Below are 17,985 nucleotides of genomic sequence, written 5' to 3'. Positions count from 1 at the left end.
GTGTTGGTATATGGCATTAGAGAACATAAAGAAGGAATCATATCCTTAAACCTAGTTACAGCGCTTTCTGAAAGACTTCTAGTGTAATGAAACTTATTCCCCACTGCTGGGTAGTCCATCAGAGTAAATGTAAATGTTATTAAGAAATGATCAGACAGAAGGGAGTTTTCAGGGAATACTGTTAAGTCTTCTATTTCCATACCATAAGTCAGAACAAGATCTAAGATATGATTAAAGTGGTGGGTGGACTCATTTACTTTTTGAGCAAAGCCAATAGAGTCTAATAATAGATTAAATGCAGTGTTGAGGCTGTCATTCTCAGCATCTGTGTGGATGTTAAAATCGCCCACTATAATTATCTTATCTGAGCTAAGCACTAAGTCAGACAAAAGGTCTGAAAATTCACAGAGAAACTCACAGTAACGACCAGGTGGACGATAGATAATAACAAATAAAACTGTTTTTTGGGACTTCTAATTTGGATGGACAAGACTAAGAGTCAAGCTTTCAAATGAATTAAAGCTCTGTCTGGGTTTTTGATTAATTAATAAGCTGGAATGGAAGATTGCTGCTAATCCTCCGCCTCGGCCCGTGCTACGAGCATTCTGACAGTTAGTGTGACTCAGGGGTGTTGACTCATTTAAACTAACATATTCATCCTGCTGTAACCAGGTTTCTGTAAGGCAGAATAAATCAATATGTTGATCAATTATTATATCATTTACTAACAGGGACTTAGAAGAGAGAGACCTAATGTTTAATAGACCACATTTAACTGTCTGAAAATGAACCACTCTTCTACATGAGCTGATTTGTAAGCAGCACAACTCAGAAGAGCAGCATAAAATCATTTTAATCTGCAAAAGTCACAGGACATGTGAGGTCATTTGAGGTCATCTGTGAGTTGATATAGAGGAGAGTTCAGGACTCAGACACTCAGCACAAAAAAGGTCACACCTTTGAAGATAACATTCATATTCATCATGTCGACAGAATGTCCATTCACCAGACTTTTTTTGAATTCAGTTTGCGTCTCCAGTTGTGATTTTTGTTCAGCTGCTACACGCCTGTCAAAGTGGTGGCAGTACTGAGCTTGAATCCGACAAACCGTCACTAAACCTCAGTAGAAGTAGAAAAACCGAGGAAGAAGAATCGCGTTGTGCGCCTGCGTGGTGAAAGTCAAACTGAAAGTACATTTCAGCTCGTGAAATATAAGTTTCGTTTGCTTAAGGTAATATATATTTTCAATGCGTAGTTGTTTTTGGCTTGTTTATTTATCGCCTTGCAGTAAAAGACGGGTAAAGACGGGTTCTCATGGCTCTCATTGGAAAATTGTCTTTATTTTGAAAGGAATAGCATGTTAGCCAGCTAGCATGTTCAGATAGTGCAGATTCATTCTGCTAGCTGCCAGGCGCTAACAGTCAACAAGACCTGTTTCAAGGTTATTTATACACATTTAACATTGCAGTTATAAGTGTTACAAAGCCAGAGCTGTTTCTGTAGCATGGCAGGTTATTAAGTTTCCATTTGTTTCTGTGCAGCGTTCCGTGCATTACGCCAAACCTTGACGTTTTTGAACTTGTGGGGAAAAAGTCGTTTTGAACGGCACATAAAGTCGAGAAACTTGGAGCGAAATGCTTTCTGATGTCACACTGTGACAGCTTTAAACCTCTGTCCTGGATACAAAATATGTTCAGATCAAATAAAGTTACCCCTTTTTCTCGGACATTATTCATGTGCTGTCAAAATTACGTTCAACCTCCTCTTAGAGTTTCGACTTTAAATGCCGTTCAAGGTTCATAGTGAAGTCACCACACTCTAGTAACACAATATTTTAATTCTGATATGTTCATGTAATAAATTATTTATACACACCATCGGCATAATACACTGCTCTTATTCAAGTTTTGTTAGTTTTAAGGTAGGGAAATGTAATTGTCAGCTAAAACGCACATTGATGAGAGAAGCAGGGAGCACTGCCCAGTTCTGTCCATCACACTGGCAGGTCCCTAACTTTAAACTAGTCATTCTTAATTATTTAAGAAAATAAGCATGGATACCTGGACTGGGGTGACTTCACTCACTACCGTCCTGGAACATTATCTATTGAAATCCCTTTATTACTTTTTGAGTTATCCTGCTAACAGACAAATGCCTCTGGAGGTAATAATCAGATTACAACAAACCAACTGCAAATAATACTGAATGGGTTATGTGTGTAAATATTGAACAACTAGCACATTGTGGGGAGCCATGGCTTCTAGATTGGGTCATGTTAATAGCACTACTTCTTATTTACAAACATTGACATCACACGCATGCCATTGCCGTGGTTGGCAATGCGTGTAAATTGATACCACGAAAGAGAGAAGGCATGACGTCTTTGAGTTCACGAAGCAATTCGGTGGTCTATGATTACATTCGAAACCTAGATAGTGCTGCCAAAATAAGGTATTTCTCTAAGCTAACCTGCAATGAAGCCAACCACACTAGTCAACAAACCCACGTAACCAGAACCATGATGTCATGAAAAGTATTTCTGTAAAATAAAAATAAATAAATAAATATCTAAATAAATTAAAATTATGCAAAGTTTCTAGAATGATTTTAAGTGAAAGTTTAGGAAGTTAAAATAAACTTTTGTGAATAATTGTATTTGTTATTTGGCACATTTAGTTGATGTCATGTTTTACAACTGACAAGGTTGAGCTATTTCCTTTGGTCAGAGCTTGTGTGGTTACCAGGGACTGGTTCATGGTGACATCAACGTCCATTGTTCACTGACGTTACCTAATGTCCCTAATTTCTCCAAAAATATTAGTTCTATTAACTTTCTGTTTTGGCAGCATTCATCATTGACCCAAAATACATAAACATACTAAACAGGAAATGTCAGCTCTTACCAGTTTCTCCATGATCAAAGTTACACATAACACACGTACACAGAGGCTACTTCTTTTTTAATATACAGATGTCATCAGTGTGTTTTATTGTCTGTTGGTAGACAATTCATGAACCTTAGCACAGGTGACTGATACAAGTAGGACTGTTAGACAAAGGACCAGAAAGCTATTGTACAAAATGTAAGATAGCGGATTAAGATGGGATTTTTCAGTAGTCCAGGGGGATTTTAGCCATGACTTGGTTTCACAAAAATGGCCAAACATAAACCATACATAAAGTGAATTGAGAATTATTCTGTGCAGCTGGTCTTGACAATGGGAACACCTGGGTTTAGGCTTAGTTAATTATGGTTGCTTTTATTAGTTCAGTCAGCTGTGCTGTCACTCAAACATGAACACCAGCAACTGTGTGTGTGATTTTTGTTTATTTGTTTTATCTTCTTGTTTTATTTTCTTATTTATTTTTATCTTCTTGGAGGTGATGGTCTAGTGGTTAAGGCATTGGGCTTCAGACCAGAAGAGCCTTGGTTCAAATCCCAGCCTGACTGGAAAATCACTAAGGGCCCTTGGGCAAGGTCCTTAAAGGTCCCTAGTTGCTCCCTGTGTGTAGTGAGCACCTTGTATGGCAGCACCCTGGCATTACATGCTTCAAACATTTGTGAGCTGTAGCTTAGCATGGTGGACGAAGAGCTAATTCAGCCAGCACCGTCTTTGCTGAAGGCAAATGTTTGGGTCCATCTTGGAGTTTATTATTTGCTTCGTAAGAAGGAGCTTGACATGACTTATGCAGTGTGCAAAATCTGCAAAATGAAAGTCACGTACTTCGGAAACACTTCAAATCCACAAGCCCACATGCTACGCCATCACCCGGAGCTAAAAGAAGCGGAGCAGTGGTCTCTGCCGACTACTGACCAGCGCTTTGCTAAACTGCCAGCCAACTCTGAACGAGCAAAGCAGAGGAGTAAATTTACATCTAGAATCACTTGATTAACCTTGTATAGCTGAATTTTCTTAAACATAAACATTTTTTAAGTAATATATCTATTATATCTATTAACAAATAAAACCAGTTTTATTTGTTATTATCTATCGTCCACCTGGTCGTTACTGTGAGTTTCTCTGTGAATTTTCAGACCTTTTGTCTGACTTAGTGCTTAGGTCAGATAAGATAATTATAGTGGGCGATTTAACATCCACACAGATGCTGAGAATGACAGCCTCAACACTGCATTTAATTTATTATTAGACTCTATTGGCTTTGCTCAAAATGTAAATGAGTCCACCCACCACTTTAATCATATCTTAGATCTTGTTCTGACTTATGGTATGGAAATAGAAGACTTAACAGTATTCCCTGAAAACTCCCTTCTGTCCTTCTGTCTGATCATTTCTTAATAACATTTACATTTACTCTGATGGACTACCCAGCAGTGGGGAATAAGTTTCATTACACTAGAAGTCTTTCAGAAAGCGCTGTAACTAGGTTTAAGGATATGATTCCTTCTTTATGTTCTCTAACGCCATATACCAACACAGTGCAGAGTAGCTACCTAAACTCTGTAAGTGAGATAGAGTATCTCGTCAATAGTTTTACATCCTCATTGAAGACAACTTTGGATGCTGTAGCTCCTCAGAAAAAGAGAGCTTTAAATCAGAAGTGCCTGACTACGTGGTATAACTCACAAACTCGCAGCTTAAAGCAGATAACCCGTAAGTTGGAGAGGAAATGGCGTCTCACTGATTTAGAAGATCTTCACTTAGCCTGGAAAAAGAGTCTGTTGCTCTATAAAAAAGCCCTCCGTAAAGCTAGGACATCTTTCTACTCATCACTAATTGAAGAAAATAAGAACAACCCCAGGTTTCTTTTCAGCACTGTAGCCAGGCTGACAAAGAGTCAGAGCTCTATTGAGCTGAGTATTCCATTAACTTTAACTAGTAATGACTTCATGACTTTCTTTGCTAACAAAATTTTAACTATTAGAGAAAAAATTACTCATAACCATCCCAAAGACGTATCGTTATCTTTGGCTGCTTTCAGTGATGCCGGTATTTGGTTAGACTCTTTCTCTCCGATTGTCCTGTCTGAGTTATTTTCATTAGTTACTTCATCCAAACCATCCACATGTTTATTAGACCCCATTCCTACCAGGCTGCTCAAGGAAGCCCTACCATTATTTAATGCTTCGATCTTAAATATGATCAATCTATCTTTGTTAGTTGGCTATGTACTACAGGCTTTAAGGTGGCAGTAATTAAACCATTACTTAAAAAGCCATCACTTGACCCAGCTATCTTAGCTAATTATAGGCCAATCTCCAACCTTCCTTTTCTCTCAAAAATTCTTGAAAGGGTAGTTGTAAAACAGCTAACTGATCATCTGCAGAGGAATGGTCTATTTGAGGTTTCAGTCAGGTTTTAGAATTCATCATAGTACAGAAACAGCATTAGTGAAGGTTACAAATGATCTTCTTATGGCCTCAGACAGTGGACTCATCGCTGTGCTTGTTCTGTTAGACCTCAGTGCTGCTTTTGATACTGTTGACCATAAAATTTTATTACAGAGATTAGAGCATGCCATAGGTATTAAAGACACTGCGCTGCGGTGGTTTGAATCATATTTGTCTAATAAATTACAATTTGTTCATGTAAATGGGGAATCTTCTTCACAGACTAAAGTTAATTATGGAGTTCCACAAGGTTCTGTGCTAGGACCAATTTTATTCACTTTATACATGCTTCCCTTAGGCAGTATTATTAGACGGTATTGCTTAAATTTTCATTGTTACGCAGATGATACCCAGCTTTATCTATCCATGAAGCCAGAGGACACACACCAATTAGCTAAACTGCAGGATTGTCTTACAGACATAAAGACATGGATGACCTCTAATTTCCTGCTTTTAAACTCAGATAAAACTGAAGTTATTGTACTTGGCCCCACAAATCTTAGAAACATGGTGTCTAACCAGATCCTTACTCTGGATGGCATTACCCTGAGCTCTAGTAATACTGTGAGAAATCTTGGAGTCATTTTTGATCAGGATATGTCATTCAAAGCGCATATTAAACAAATATGTAGGACTGCTTTTTTGCATTTACGCAATATCTCTAAAATTAGAAAGGTCTTGTCTCAGAGTGATGCTGAAAACTAATTCATGCATTATTTCCTCTAGGCTGGACATATTGTAATTCATTATTATCAGGTTGTCCTAAAGGTTCCCTGAAAAGCCTTCAGTTAATTCAAAATGCTGCAGCTAGAGTACTAACGGGGACTAGAAGGAGAGAGCATATCTCACCCATATTGGCCTCTCTTCATTGGCTTCCTGTTAATTCTAGAATAGAATTTAAAATTCTTCTTCTTACTTATAAGGTTTTGAATAATCAGGTCCCATCTTATCTTAGGGACCTCGGTAGTACCATATCAACCCCAATAGAGCGCTTTGCTCTCAGACTGCAGGCTTACTTGTAGTTCCTAGGGGTTTGTAAGAGTAGATGGGAGGCAGAGCCTTCAGCTTTCAGGCTCCTCTCCTGTGGAACCAGCTCCCAATTCAGATCAGGGAGACGACACCCCTCTCTACTTTTAAGATTAGGCTTAAAACTTTCCTTTTTGCTAAAGCTTATAGTTAGGGCTGGATCAGGTGACCCTGAACCATCCCTTAGTTATGCTGCTATAGACGTAGACTGCGGGGGGTTCCCATGATGCACTGTTTCTTTCTCTTTTTGCTCTGTATGCACCACTCTGCATTTAATCATTAGTGATCGATCTCTGCTCCCCTCCACAGCATGTCTTTTTCCTGGTTCTCTCCCTCAGCCCCAACCAGTCCCAGCAGAAGACTGCCCCTCCCTGAGCCTGGTCTGCTGGAGGTTTCTTCCTGTTAAAAGGGAGTTTTTCCTTCCCACTGTAGCCAAGTGCTTGCTCACAGGGGGTCGTTTTGACCGTTGGGGTTTTACATAATTATTGTATGGCCTTGCCTTACAATATAAAGTGCCTTGGGGCAACTGTTTGTTGTGATTTGGCGCTATATAAAAAAAAAAATTGATTGATTGATTGATTGATTTCTTAGAGCTCTTTGAATCAAAAATCGATTCGAATCGAATCGTTACCCCAAAAATTGGAATCAAATTGAATCGTGAGTTGTTGTACGATTTAATCCTAGTAGGGATGGTGCCAGTCCGTGAACAATTTCATAGGCTAATAGCAGAACCTTAAAATCTGATCTCACTGGGACAGGAAGCCAGTGAAAAGACGCCAAAAATAGGTGTAATGTGGTCAAACTTTTCTGCATCGTATTAAAAGTCTGGCAGCAGCATTTTGAACTAATTGGAGATCCCTAATGCTGGATTGTGGCAAACCAGATAATAGAACATCCATTCTAGAAGAGACAAACGCATGGATCAGGGTCTCAGCATCAGCCATAGACAGGATGGGACGAATCTTTGCTATAATTCCCAGGTGGAATAAAGCAGTCCTTGTAATATTTCTAATATGGAGGTCAAAGGACAATGTAGGATCAAAGATTTACCCCAAGGTTCCTCACTTTGTCAGTGTGATGTATGGCACACGAGCCTAGCCTAAGTGTTAACTGATCAAATTGATGCAGATGTCTCACTGAACCAACAACAATCATTTCAGTCTTATCAGAGTTTAAAACTAGGAAGTTTCTAAACATCCAACTTCTCACTGATGCAAGGTAGTCTTCTAAGGATTTTATGTGAACAAGATTACCGGCAGTTATCGGCATATATAACTCAGTATCATCAGCATAGCAGTGAAAGGTAATCCCAAAACGCAGCAATATGTGCCAAATGGGGTGCTATATAAAGGGAGAAAAGCAGGGGACCTAAGACGGACCCCTGTGGAACCTCAAATTTCATGTCACTAAGGTTAGAGGTAGTGTTACTGTACAAAACACAGTGAGAACGACTGGTCAAGTATGACGTCAACCATGCAAGGGCACTCCCAGTAATCCCAAAATGATTTTCCAGCCTATCAAGTAGAATTTGATGATCCGCGGTATCAAATGCAGCACTGAGATCTAACAGCAACAGAACCATAGTGGTGTCCGAATACATTGTAAGCAGAAGATCATTCACAACTTTAGTGAGAGCCGTCTCTGTGGAATGATATTTTCTAAAAGCAGACTGTAGTGGCTCAAAGAGATTATTCTCAGTAAGATAGTCTATGAGCTGCCGTGACACCACTTTTTCCAGAATTTTAGAGCAAAATGATAGATTTGATATTGGCTGATAGTTTTTCAATACACTAGGGTCAAGATTAGATTTCTTAAGTAATGGTTTAATCACTGCAGATTTGGAACATTTAGGAACAGATCCAGAAGTTAAAGAAAGATTAATAATTCCCAGCACAGTCAGCCCAACAGGTTGTGCTTTTTATTGACGTTACGAGTTTCGTCAGCATGCCTAGTGAGATACTCTCAAATTCTGTAAATCTAGGTAATACCTCAGTAGTGGCGCCCACCTCAATAGTAGGGTGTAATGGCTGGGTTAAGGCATGCTGGGATATGTTTAACCTAATGTCTTCTTTTTTCTTCTCAAAGTAATCCAGGAAATCTTGTGCTGTAAAAGGAGAGCGAACTACAGATGGTTGTCCATGAAAAAGTGTTGCCACCGTGTCAAACAAGAACTTTGATTTATGCTTGTTTTTGTTGATCAAATCAGAGTAATAGGTCCACTTTGTAGCCAGTAATGCATCCTTATAGTCTAAGATAGCACCACACCACGCAAGGTGAAATGCTTATAATTTTGAACTACGCCATTTCCGTTCTAGACCTCTAGCCTTATGCTTGAGGTCATGCAGATAATCACTGAACCAAGGTGACTGTGTTTTGGGGGGGCGTGGTTTTAATAAAGGTGGCGCAATCATGTCAAGTGTAGTTTTGAGCACTGAGTTTAAACTGTCCACAAGTCTGTCTACTGACTGGGTATTTGTCAAATATGAAGCTAAGACATCAGGCAGTCTAGCTTTGAGTTCAGTCTTAGTTGAGGAGTTGATGCATCGCCGTCGTGATATATAAGGTTGTTGTTCCACTAAACACGGCAGTGAAACTGTAAACTTAATAAGTGAGTGATGAGACACCACTGATGGAAGAGGCATGATGTCAGTATTCGTGACAGCAATACCACATGTGAGAACCAAATCCAGGGTATTTCCACTAATGTGCGTCGAGTCCCGAGTGCATTGCCAAAATCCTAATGCATCCACAATTTCCATAAATGATTTGCAGAGGGGATCAGATGGCTTATTTATATGAACGTTAAAGTCACCAATGATCAGAATGTTATCTGCACTAGTTGACAAGTTAGAGATGAATGCACCAAATTCATCTAAGAATTCAGAATATGGGCCCTGAATATAGGACCAGGAGGCCTATATACAGTGACAAAGTAATACAGCTGATTTTTATCCTTCTGACCTTGGCAATGCGTAATATCCTGAGAAGAGCGGAGAATCAGATGCTCATATGAGTTTATTTGTGACGCCCCAACAGCTAATAAGCTAAACCTGTCCATGTGATTACTGTGATTATTCACAGCCTAATATTATATATTTTACTTACTTATTTTGCTCTACCAGAACTCATAACATGCTTTTGTACTTTGCAGGATAATTCCAGTGACATTAAAGAAATGGTATGTTTTTTTTGTGTGTGTGTGTGTGTGTGTGTGTGTGTATGCGCACTATTCATACAGTTTACAAATTTATTTAAAACGGGCTATAATTGGCCTATTACTGTCAATTAATTCTCATGTTCTTGTTGTGTAGTCTCGCAGATATGACTCCCGGACAACCATATTTTCTCCTGAAGGTAATGTTTGTTTTATTTATTTATTTATTTTATTTATATAGCGCTAAATCACAACAAAGTTGCCTCAAGGCGCTTCACACAAGTAAGGTTTAACCTTACCAACCCCCAGAGCAAGAACACAGGTGACAGTAGTAAGGAAAAACTCCCTCTGATGATTTGAGGAAGAAACCTCAAGCAGACCAGACTCAAAGGGATGACCCTCTGCTTGGGCCATGCTACTGACACAATAGACAAAACAATTCACAAAACAAATATACAGGAAATGTTGCCGGTGCACAGGACAGGAGGGTCTCCAGCATAAATACCACACCCATCTCTGGATGGAGCTGCACCTCAAACAGAGAGAAAAAACAGAATCAGGCATCAGAAAGACAACAAATACAGTATAATTTATCAGCATTAATCAACAAGCAAAACAGAAGAAATACTAACGTGATCGCCCGCCACTAGCCCTAAGCTTCACTAAAAGACCCAGAATTTAGATAAAGTTGAGGCCACGGCATGCTCTGTTTACTAATAAAATGAATTTAAAAGGGTAAAAAGCATAGTAACATACTATGCCAGTATGCTTGTCATATGAAATGGAAAATAAGGGCGTCTTAAGTCTGGACTTGAAAGTCTCCACAGAATCTGACTGTTTTATTGATGCAGGAAGATCATTCCACAGAACAGGGCCACGATAAGGGAAAGCTCTATGACCTGCAGACTTTTTATTCACCCTAGGGACACAAAGTAGTCCTGCACCCTGAGAATGCAAAGCCTGGGCCAGTACATAGGGTTTAATTAGGTCAGCTAGGTAGGGAGGTGCCAGTCCATGAACAGTTTTATAGGTTAGTAGCAGAACCTTAAAATCTGATCTCAGGGACAGGAAGCCAGTGAAGAGACACAAAAATGGGTGTAATGTGGTCAAACTTTCTGCTTCCTGTCAAAGGTCTGGCAGCAGCATTTTGAACAAGTTGGAGAGCCCTAATGCTGGACTGCGGTAAACCAAACCAAATCAAATCAAATCTATTTTATTTATATAGCGCCAAATCACAACAAAGAGTTGCCCCAAGGCGCCTTATATTGTAAGGCAAAGCCATACAATAATTATGGAAAAACCCCAACGGTCAAAACGACCCCCTGTGAGCAAGCACTTGGCAACAGTGGGAAGGAAAAACTCCCTTTTAACAGGAAGAAACCTCCAGCAGAACCAGGCTCAGGGAGGGGCAGTCTTCTGCTGGGACTGGTTGGGGCTGAGGGAGAGAACCAGGAAAAAGACATGCTGTGGAGGGGAGCAGAGATCAATCACTAATGATTAAATGCAGAGTGGTGCATACAGAGCAAAAAGAGAAAGAAAGACTCAGTGCATCATGGGAACCCCCCAGCAGTCTAAGTCTATAGCAGCATACCAGAAACCAGCAACCAGAAAAGAGAACATTGCAGGAGTCCAGAAGAGAGAAACACATGAATCAGTGTCTTTGGGGTAATTTTTGATCCTACGTTGTCCTTTGACCTCCACATTACAGATATTACAAGGACTGCTTTCTTCCACCTACGAAATACAGAAAACACTCTCTGTCCAGTGTCACAGACCGAATGCAGGGCTGTGAAAACTCCGGATCCGCGGGATTCCGCGGATTTCATCATGGGGAGGGGGGCGGGGGTGTTAGTGTTGTACTCTTTAATCGCTACTGAGTTTTTAAAATGCTTATCGCACAGCGTGCTTTTTTTACGACATCATGCAAGTCCGCGGACACTGATCTGTGTGTTACAGATACAAATCAGTTTCCTCGGATCCGCGGAGTTTCGAGGAGAATAAAAGCCGCTCAAAGCCTGGCTGTTACGACAGTTGTCGTAAAGCGGGACTGGTTGGATGCTGCGGTGACACTGTGGCTCCTGTGCGAAGCTAGCTGAACGTAGCATGTGGACATTGCACACTTTTAGAACTTTCAAGTTTTTAAAAGAAGAACTTTGCAGCATGTCAGTGTCACGGAGCGACATCAGACAGAGCGAAGATGGCGAGAAAGACGGTTTAAAAAAGTCTGATAAGGACAAGAATCCGTGGAATTGTTGCTGGCTTCATGAACACATCTGAAAGATAAACGGAAAAGCGAACTTGTAAGAATTTTTTTCTCTCTGGAAAATAAACATTGTGCTGTTCAAACAGAATTTCAGAAAAGATTATGTGCCTTTTTTCCTTTCATTAATCTAGACTTTCTTTCATTGAAAAAAAAAAGACGTGGCTTTGAATGAATTTAGGCTACATGAATTTACACAACAATGCAAATTAGTTTTTATTAATGTAGACTTTTTTCATGGGAAAAAGACACTGTGGCTTTGAGTGGATTTACAGGAATTTACACAAGAATGTGTGGCTTTTTTACTATAAGGTATGTTATTGATATTTTACCCTAATATTTAAAATAGTCTACAAGCTTTAGCTGTGGTTTTTGACATGGTTTAACAGTCTTTTCAGTCTTCATGAATTTCAAGTAATTTAATTGTTATGAGTTAATGCATACTTTGGTTTACAGTTAAAAGGAAAATCATACCAGGTCCTACTTCCACGTCGTATTCTGTTATTTCAACATCATCAATGACGGTTAAAATGAAAGGTTGAATCCAGGATCATTTAAATATGCACTCATTTTTTTTTAGATTTGTTCTTCCAGGAGATGTTAAAAATGTATCAGTAGTAGGGGTGGGTTTTAGCAAAGAAGTCACGATTCAATTCAAATCACGAGTCACATGTCACGATGCGATTCTATCACAATGCATCACGATACTTGAATTATTGCGATGCATTGCAATATTTTCAGCATACTTCAGTGAAAATGTAAAAAAAATACAACCATTACCAGTGGCTGACTGGCTGTGTATGATAGTGTCTTCAATTGATACATAACTCAGAGCAACTCAATTCATAACTGAATTTATTGAAACAACTTTGGAGGCAGTTGCCATTAAAACAAATATTACTGTTTCAACAAGTGGACACACTAATGACAAAAAGTGCATAGGATTTATAAAACTAAAACTAACAAAATAAGGATGATCAGTGCTGTTTACTTGGCCTCAGTCAGTGGTTCTTTAAACCAGTGAATTGAAAACATTCAAATGTCTGACATTTCCCCTTTTGGAGGTAGCTGCCATTATAACAATATCATTTCACAAACGTAAGAGGACACACTGATGAGACAAAAAAGTGCATAGGATTTCTAAAACTATAAAAAATTTCAAAAAAATAAATAATTAAAGACTGTAAACATCCATTGCATCGAAATGCATCAGTTGCATGTGTCCAGTGTCCACTCAAAAAAACAAATGAACAAGTGGTAATATGAACTAGTAATATATAGGCAACAGATACAATGGTATTCCTAGTGCTTTTTTAAGTTTTTGTTGAGGAGTAGAAGCTGGTCCAGGTGATCAGGGGAAATTACACTCCTTTTGGCAGTGATTATGTCCCCAGCGGTAGAGAAAACTCTCTCCGAGGGGACACTAGTACCTGGAATACACAGGTGTTTTTTTGCTACTCGTGAAAGGAAAGGATACTGGCTCTCATGTTCTTTCCACCAGTCAAGTGGATTATCACCAAGTGCCAGGGCTGCTTCCTCCTTGTATCTTGCTATCTCATCTTTTGCCTGGTCCTCAGCAGTTTTCAATTTCTTTGCAGCACCTGCAGTATGGGAGGACAAGGCAATAATCAAAATAAAAAATATATATACTATATTACTCAGTACATTAAATTATCGTCATCATCATAATATTATTTGTTACATTATATTTAAATGCCATATGCATGTATAGTTTGTGGAGCATCCTCAAATTAGGAAACAAGACACTCACTTAGAATATTTCTTTCAGCATGTTGTGGGAACATATTTTTAAACTAACCTGTTGCATATGTCTGTCCAAGTAGGTCAGCTAGAGAACAGCGTTTGGATGTTTTTGATGAACATATAGCAAACATGTCTTCTTGGTCAGGGTTTTGGCTGCCATTCTCCATTGATTCTGCCTGAAGTCCACTTGTGCTGTGCCGAAAAACAGTAAATCAACACAATCTTCAGAATTGTGAATGATTTTATCTTGCACAATAACATTTCCAACTGCATTTACCTGTGATGGATTTATTTATTCATGAATTTAGTTATAAATATTTATTTATTACTTATTTATGCTTTTTAAGCTGTGAAGATATGAATTTATATTTTATATTTTTATAATAAATTTTAACTGTATTGCTGTTAATGTTACCTATAATGCCCACTTGGTCCTGTCAGCTTCTGCAGTTACTCCATTGTACACATCTTCCCTCTCGTCCTCGGAAAGGAAAGGTAAGGCCTTAAAACGGGGATCAAGAGCCGAGGCTTTATACAGAGCCTCCTTTTCGTTTAAGTATCTCTTGATAAGATCCTGGCACATTGTGGTTTTAAGTTCCCTTGTCAAGGTGGAATCACTCGGATTGTCTTGGAGCTCATGGACGAGTTTGGAATGGAGTGGCGCTACAGTAGATAGCGTTGGACTGGCCTCCTCTGATATTGCGAGTGTAGCTACTTTCATAGGTTTCATGGCAGCGACAACCTCCTCAGCAGTTGTTATGTCAGACTCGGTGAGTGTGCAGATTTCCTTCTCAGATTTGCATATTTCGGCAGACAGGAGCGCAGCATGGATGGCAGGCTGTTGCTCTAAAAAGCGCTCCAGCATGTTGTGCGTGCTGTTCCAGCGAGTGGCGACATCAATCAATCAATCAATCAATTTTTTTTTTATATAGCGCCAAATCACAACAAACAGTTGCCCCAAGGTGCTTTATATTGTAAGGCAAGGCCATACAATAATTATGTAAAACCCCAACGGTCAAAACGACCCCCTGTGAGCAAGCACTTGGCTACAGTGGGAAGGAAAAACTCCCTTTTAACAGGAAGAAACCTCCAGCAGAACCAGGCTCAGGGAGGGGCAGTCTTCTGCTGGGACTGGTTGGGGCTGAGGGAGAGAACCAGGAAAAAGACATGCTGTGGAGGGGAGCAGAGATCGATCACTAATGATTAAATGCAGAGTGGTGCATACAGAGCAAAAAGAGAAAGAAACAGTGCATCATGGGAACCCCCCAGCAGTCTACGTCTATAGCAGCATAACTAAGGGATGGTTCAGGGTCACCTGATCCAGCCCTAACTATAAGCTTTAGCAAAAAGGAAAGTTTTAAGCCTAATCTTAAAAGTAGAGAGGGTGTCTGTCTCCCTGATCTGAATTGGGAGCTGGTTCCACAGGAGAGGAGCCTGAAAGCTGAAGGCTCTGCCTCCCATTCTACTCTTACAAACCCTAGGAACTACAAGTAAGCCTGCAGTCTGACAGCGAAGCGCTCTATTGGGGTGATATGGTACTACGAGGTCCCTAAGATAAGATGGGACCTGATTATTCAAAACCTTATAAGTAAGAAGAAGAATTTTAAATTCTATTCTAGAATTAACAGGAAGCCAATGAAGAGAGGCCAATATGGGTGAGATATGCTCTCTCCTTCTAGTCCCCGTCAGTACTCTAGCTGCAGCATTTTGAATTAACTGAAGGCTTTTTATGGAACTTTTAGGACAACCTGATAATAATGAATTACAATAGTCCAGCCTAGAGGAAATAAATGCATGAATTAGTTTTTCAGCATCACTCTGAGACAAGACCTTTCTGATTTTAGAGATATTGCGTAAATGCAAAAAAGCAGTCCTACATATTTGTTTAATATGTGCATTGAATGACATATCCTGATCAAAAATGACTCCAAGATTTCTCACAGTATTACTAGAGGTCAGGGTAATGCAATCCAGAGTAAGGATCTGGTTAGACACCATGTTTCTAAGATTTGTGGGGCCAAGTACAATAACTTCAGTTTTATCTGAGTTTAAAAGCAGGAAATTAGAGGTCATCCATGTCTTTATGTCTGTAAGACAATCCTGCAGTTTAGCTAATTGGTGTGTGTCCTCTGGCTTCATGGATAGATAAAGCTGGGTATCATCTGCGTAACAATGAAAATTTAAGCAATACCGTCTAATAATACTGCCTAAGGGAAGAATGTATAAAGTGAATAAAATTGGTCCTAGCACAGAACCTTGTGGAACTCCATAATTAACTTTAGTCTGTGAAGAAGATTCCCCATTTACATGAACAAATTGTAATCTATTAGACAAATATGATTCAAACCACCGCAGCGCAGTGCCTTTAATACCTATGGCATGCTCTAATCTCTGTAATAAAATTTTATGGTCAACAGTATCAAAAGCAGCACTGAGGTCTAACAGAACAAGCACAGAGATGAGTCCACTGTCCGAGGCCATAAGAAGATCATTTGTAACCTTCACTAATGCTGTTTCTGTACTATGATGAATTCTAAAACCTGACTGAAACTCTTCAAATAGACCATTCCTCTGCAGATGATCAGTTAGCTGTTTTACAACTACCCTTTCAAGAATTTTTGAGAGAAAAGGAAGGTTGGAGATTGGCCTATAATTAGCTAAGATAGCTGGGTCAAGTGATGGCTTTTTAAGTAATAATCAATTTGTGGCGAGGGAGGTTCAGCAAACTTTGCATCTCACACAGTACGTGGGACGCAACAGTGCTGCATCTGAAAAAAGTTGTCACCCGTCTTACTCTCCCTAGCAATCTAGTGACAGTGGGGAGTTTCAGGGCACGCTGGGATGCCAAATTCAGTGTGTGAGCAAAACACCTGAAACGTGGCATTTCGGCCAGCTGTGTAGCGATGGTCATATTCGATGCATTGTCCGTTACTATTGCAGGGTCTTTGTTAGTTAACTCCCATTCTTCCAGTGCCGCTCTCAGCACCTGGGCAATGTTGGTGCCGGTGTGGGACTCAAACAAAGCCCTGGTTTTGCAACACATGGGAAACTAATTCCCAGCCCTCGTCAATGTGGTACGATGTTATGGTGAGATATGACTCCGTGGCTCGCAAAGTCCACCCATCGCATGTTAGGGCAACACTTTCTGCGGAGGCAAGGGATTTTTTTAACTTGTAGCTTTACCTCTTCATATATCTGTGGGACCATTACTTCTGTGAATTGTTTTCAGCTCAGGATCACATAGCGAGGCTCGAGTGTGCTTATCATTTTTTTTGAACCCACTGTTCTCTACCACGCTGTATGGCTGTAAATCCTGGCAAATAAACTCAGCAATCGACTGGGTGATTTTCTTGGCATGTGTAGATAAAGGGGCTTGTTTGCAATCAAAGGTTGTCTTATCATTGGTTGCGGTGCTGGCTGCCCTTGCTGTTTTTCTGGATGGCGCCTCCGCATGTGTGCCTTTAAGTTTGTTGTGTTCCCACAGTATTTCATTGCCGTGTTACAGTGTCTGCAAAGTGCGTTCGTCATGTCGATTTCTTGTTTACCTTCTTTGTTTTTGAAGCCAAAATGCGCCCAAACATCAGATTTAAAATTTGACGGAGGCGGACGGATTTTCGCTGTTTCTTCCATGTTGTGTTTTTAAGAGACTCGTCGCAGTATCTCGCGGCCGGAAATGCTGTTGGCACGAAGGCAGCGGGCATCAACACCTCCACGGCGACATCTGCTGGACTGAAAGTTGTATTCCACTTGTTTTTGGCTGATGTTCGCCAACCATTCATCCGATTTTATTTATTCTTTTTTAAATTAATAATCGATACTTGGCGTCAAGAATCGATGCAGTAGATCGCGAAAATTAGTATTGCGATGCATCGTCATGACGATTATTTTGCACACCCCTAATCAGTAGATGAAAAGTTAATATGGTTTCCGGGGCCCCACAAGTCCCTTGAGCCCGGCTTCTTGGGGGGGGGCAGGCCCCCTGCAAATTTTCCTCGGATTTCACAATTTTCATTTTACAGCCCTGCGAATGGTCCCCCCTAAAAATCTGTCCGTCTGCCTTCACTGCGCGTGCGTCATTTCAGACCTCAGCAGCTCATCTGTGACAGTCTCTTCACCCAAAGCAATCAAATGGATTAATGGGATTATTAACCATCAGGTGACAAGGTAAAACCTCTTGAAATCATTCTAAAGTCAGTTTTAAGCAGAAACGAGGCTGTTTTAAGCAGAAACTCTGTGATGTTTTGAAATAACCAACGCACAGTGATCACATCAGCTAGCAGCTCGTGTTGCACTGGTGCTCTGATCGCTTCCTCCGTCTTTCATGATGAAATAATGCGGAATTTATGTGGAAATGATTGTTGTACAAACGCTTCAGATATCTGTGGCTGAGACATGATGACTAGAGGCAGTTTGAAGCAGGAATGAGGTGTT

At 40.0% G+C, this 17,985-nt stretch overlaps 1 protein-coding gene across 1 annotated transcript in view; it reads left to right on the top strand.

The window, feature by feature from the left end:
- Positions 1–1,105: 1,105 nt before the first annotated feature.
- The window catches only part of psma4 (proteasome 20S subunit alpha 4), a 58,143-nt gene continuing 41,263 nt past the window's right edge, over positions 1,106–17,985 (top strand). Inside the window, exons 1-3 of the mRNA XM_034160075.1 lie at positions 1,106–1,231; positions 9,528–9,554; positions 9,688–9,730. Of these exons, the coding sequence (XP_034015966.1) occupies positions 9,552–9,554; positions 9,688–9,730 (46 nt within the window). The 5' untranslated portion in view covers positions 1,106–1,231; positions 9,528–9,551. The remainder of the gene's footprint in view (positions 1,232–9,527; positions 9,555–9,687; positions 9,731–17,985) is intronic.

Source organism: Thalassophryne amazonica, chromosome 2, assembly GCF_902500255.1.
Source record: "Thalassophryne amazonica chromosome 2, fThaAma1.1, whole genome shotgun sequence".
NCBI lineage: Eukaryota > Metazoa > Chordata > Actinopteri > Batrachoidiformes > Batrachoididae > Thalassophryne > Thalassophryne amazonica.
The sequence above is the reverse complement of the archived record's forward strand: the minus strand, read 5'-3'. Positions and strand labels throughout refer to the sequence as shown.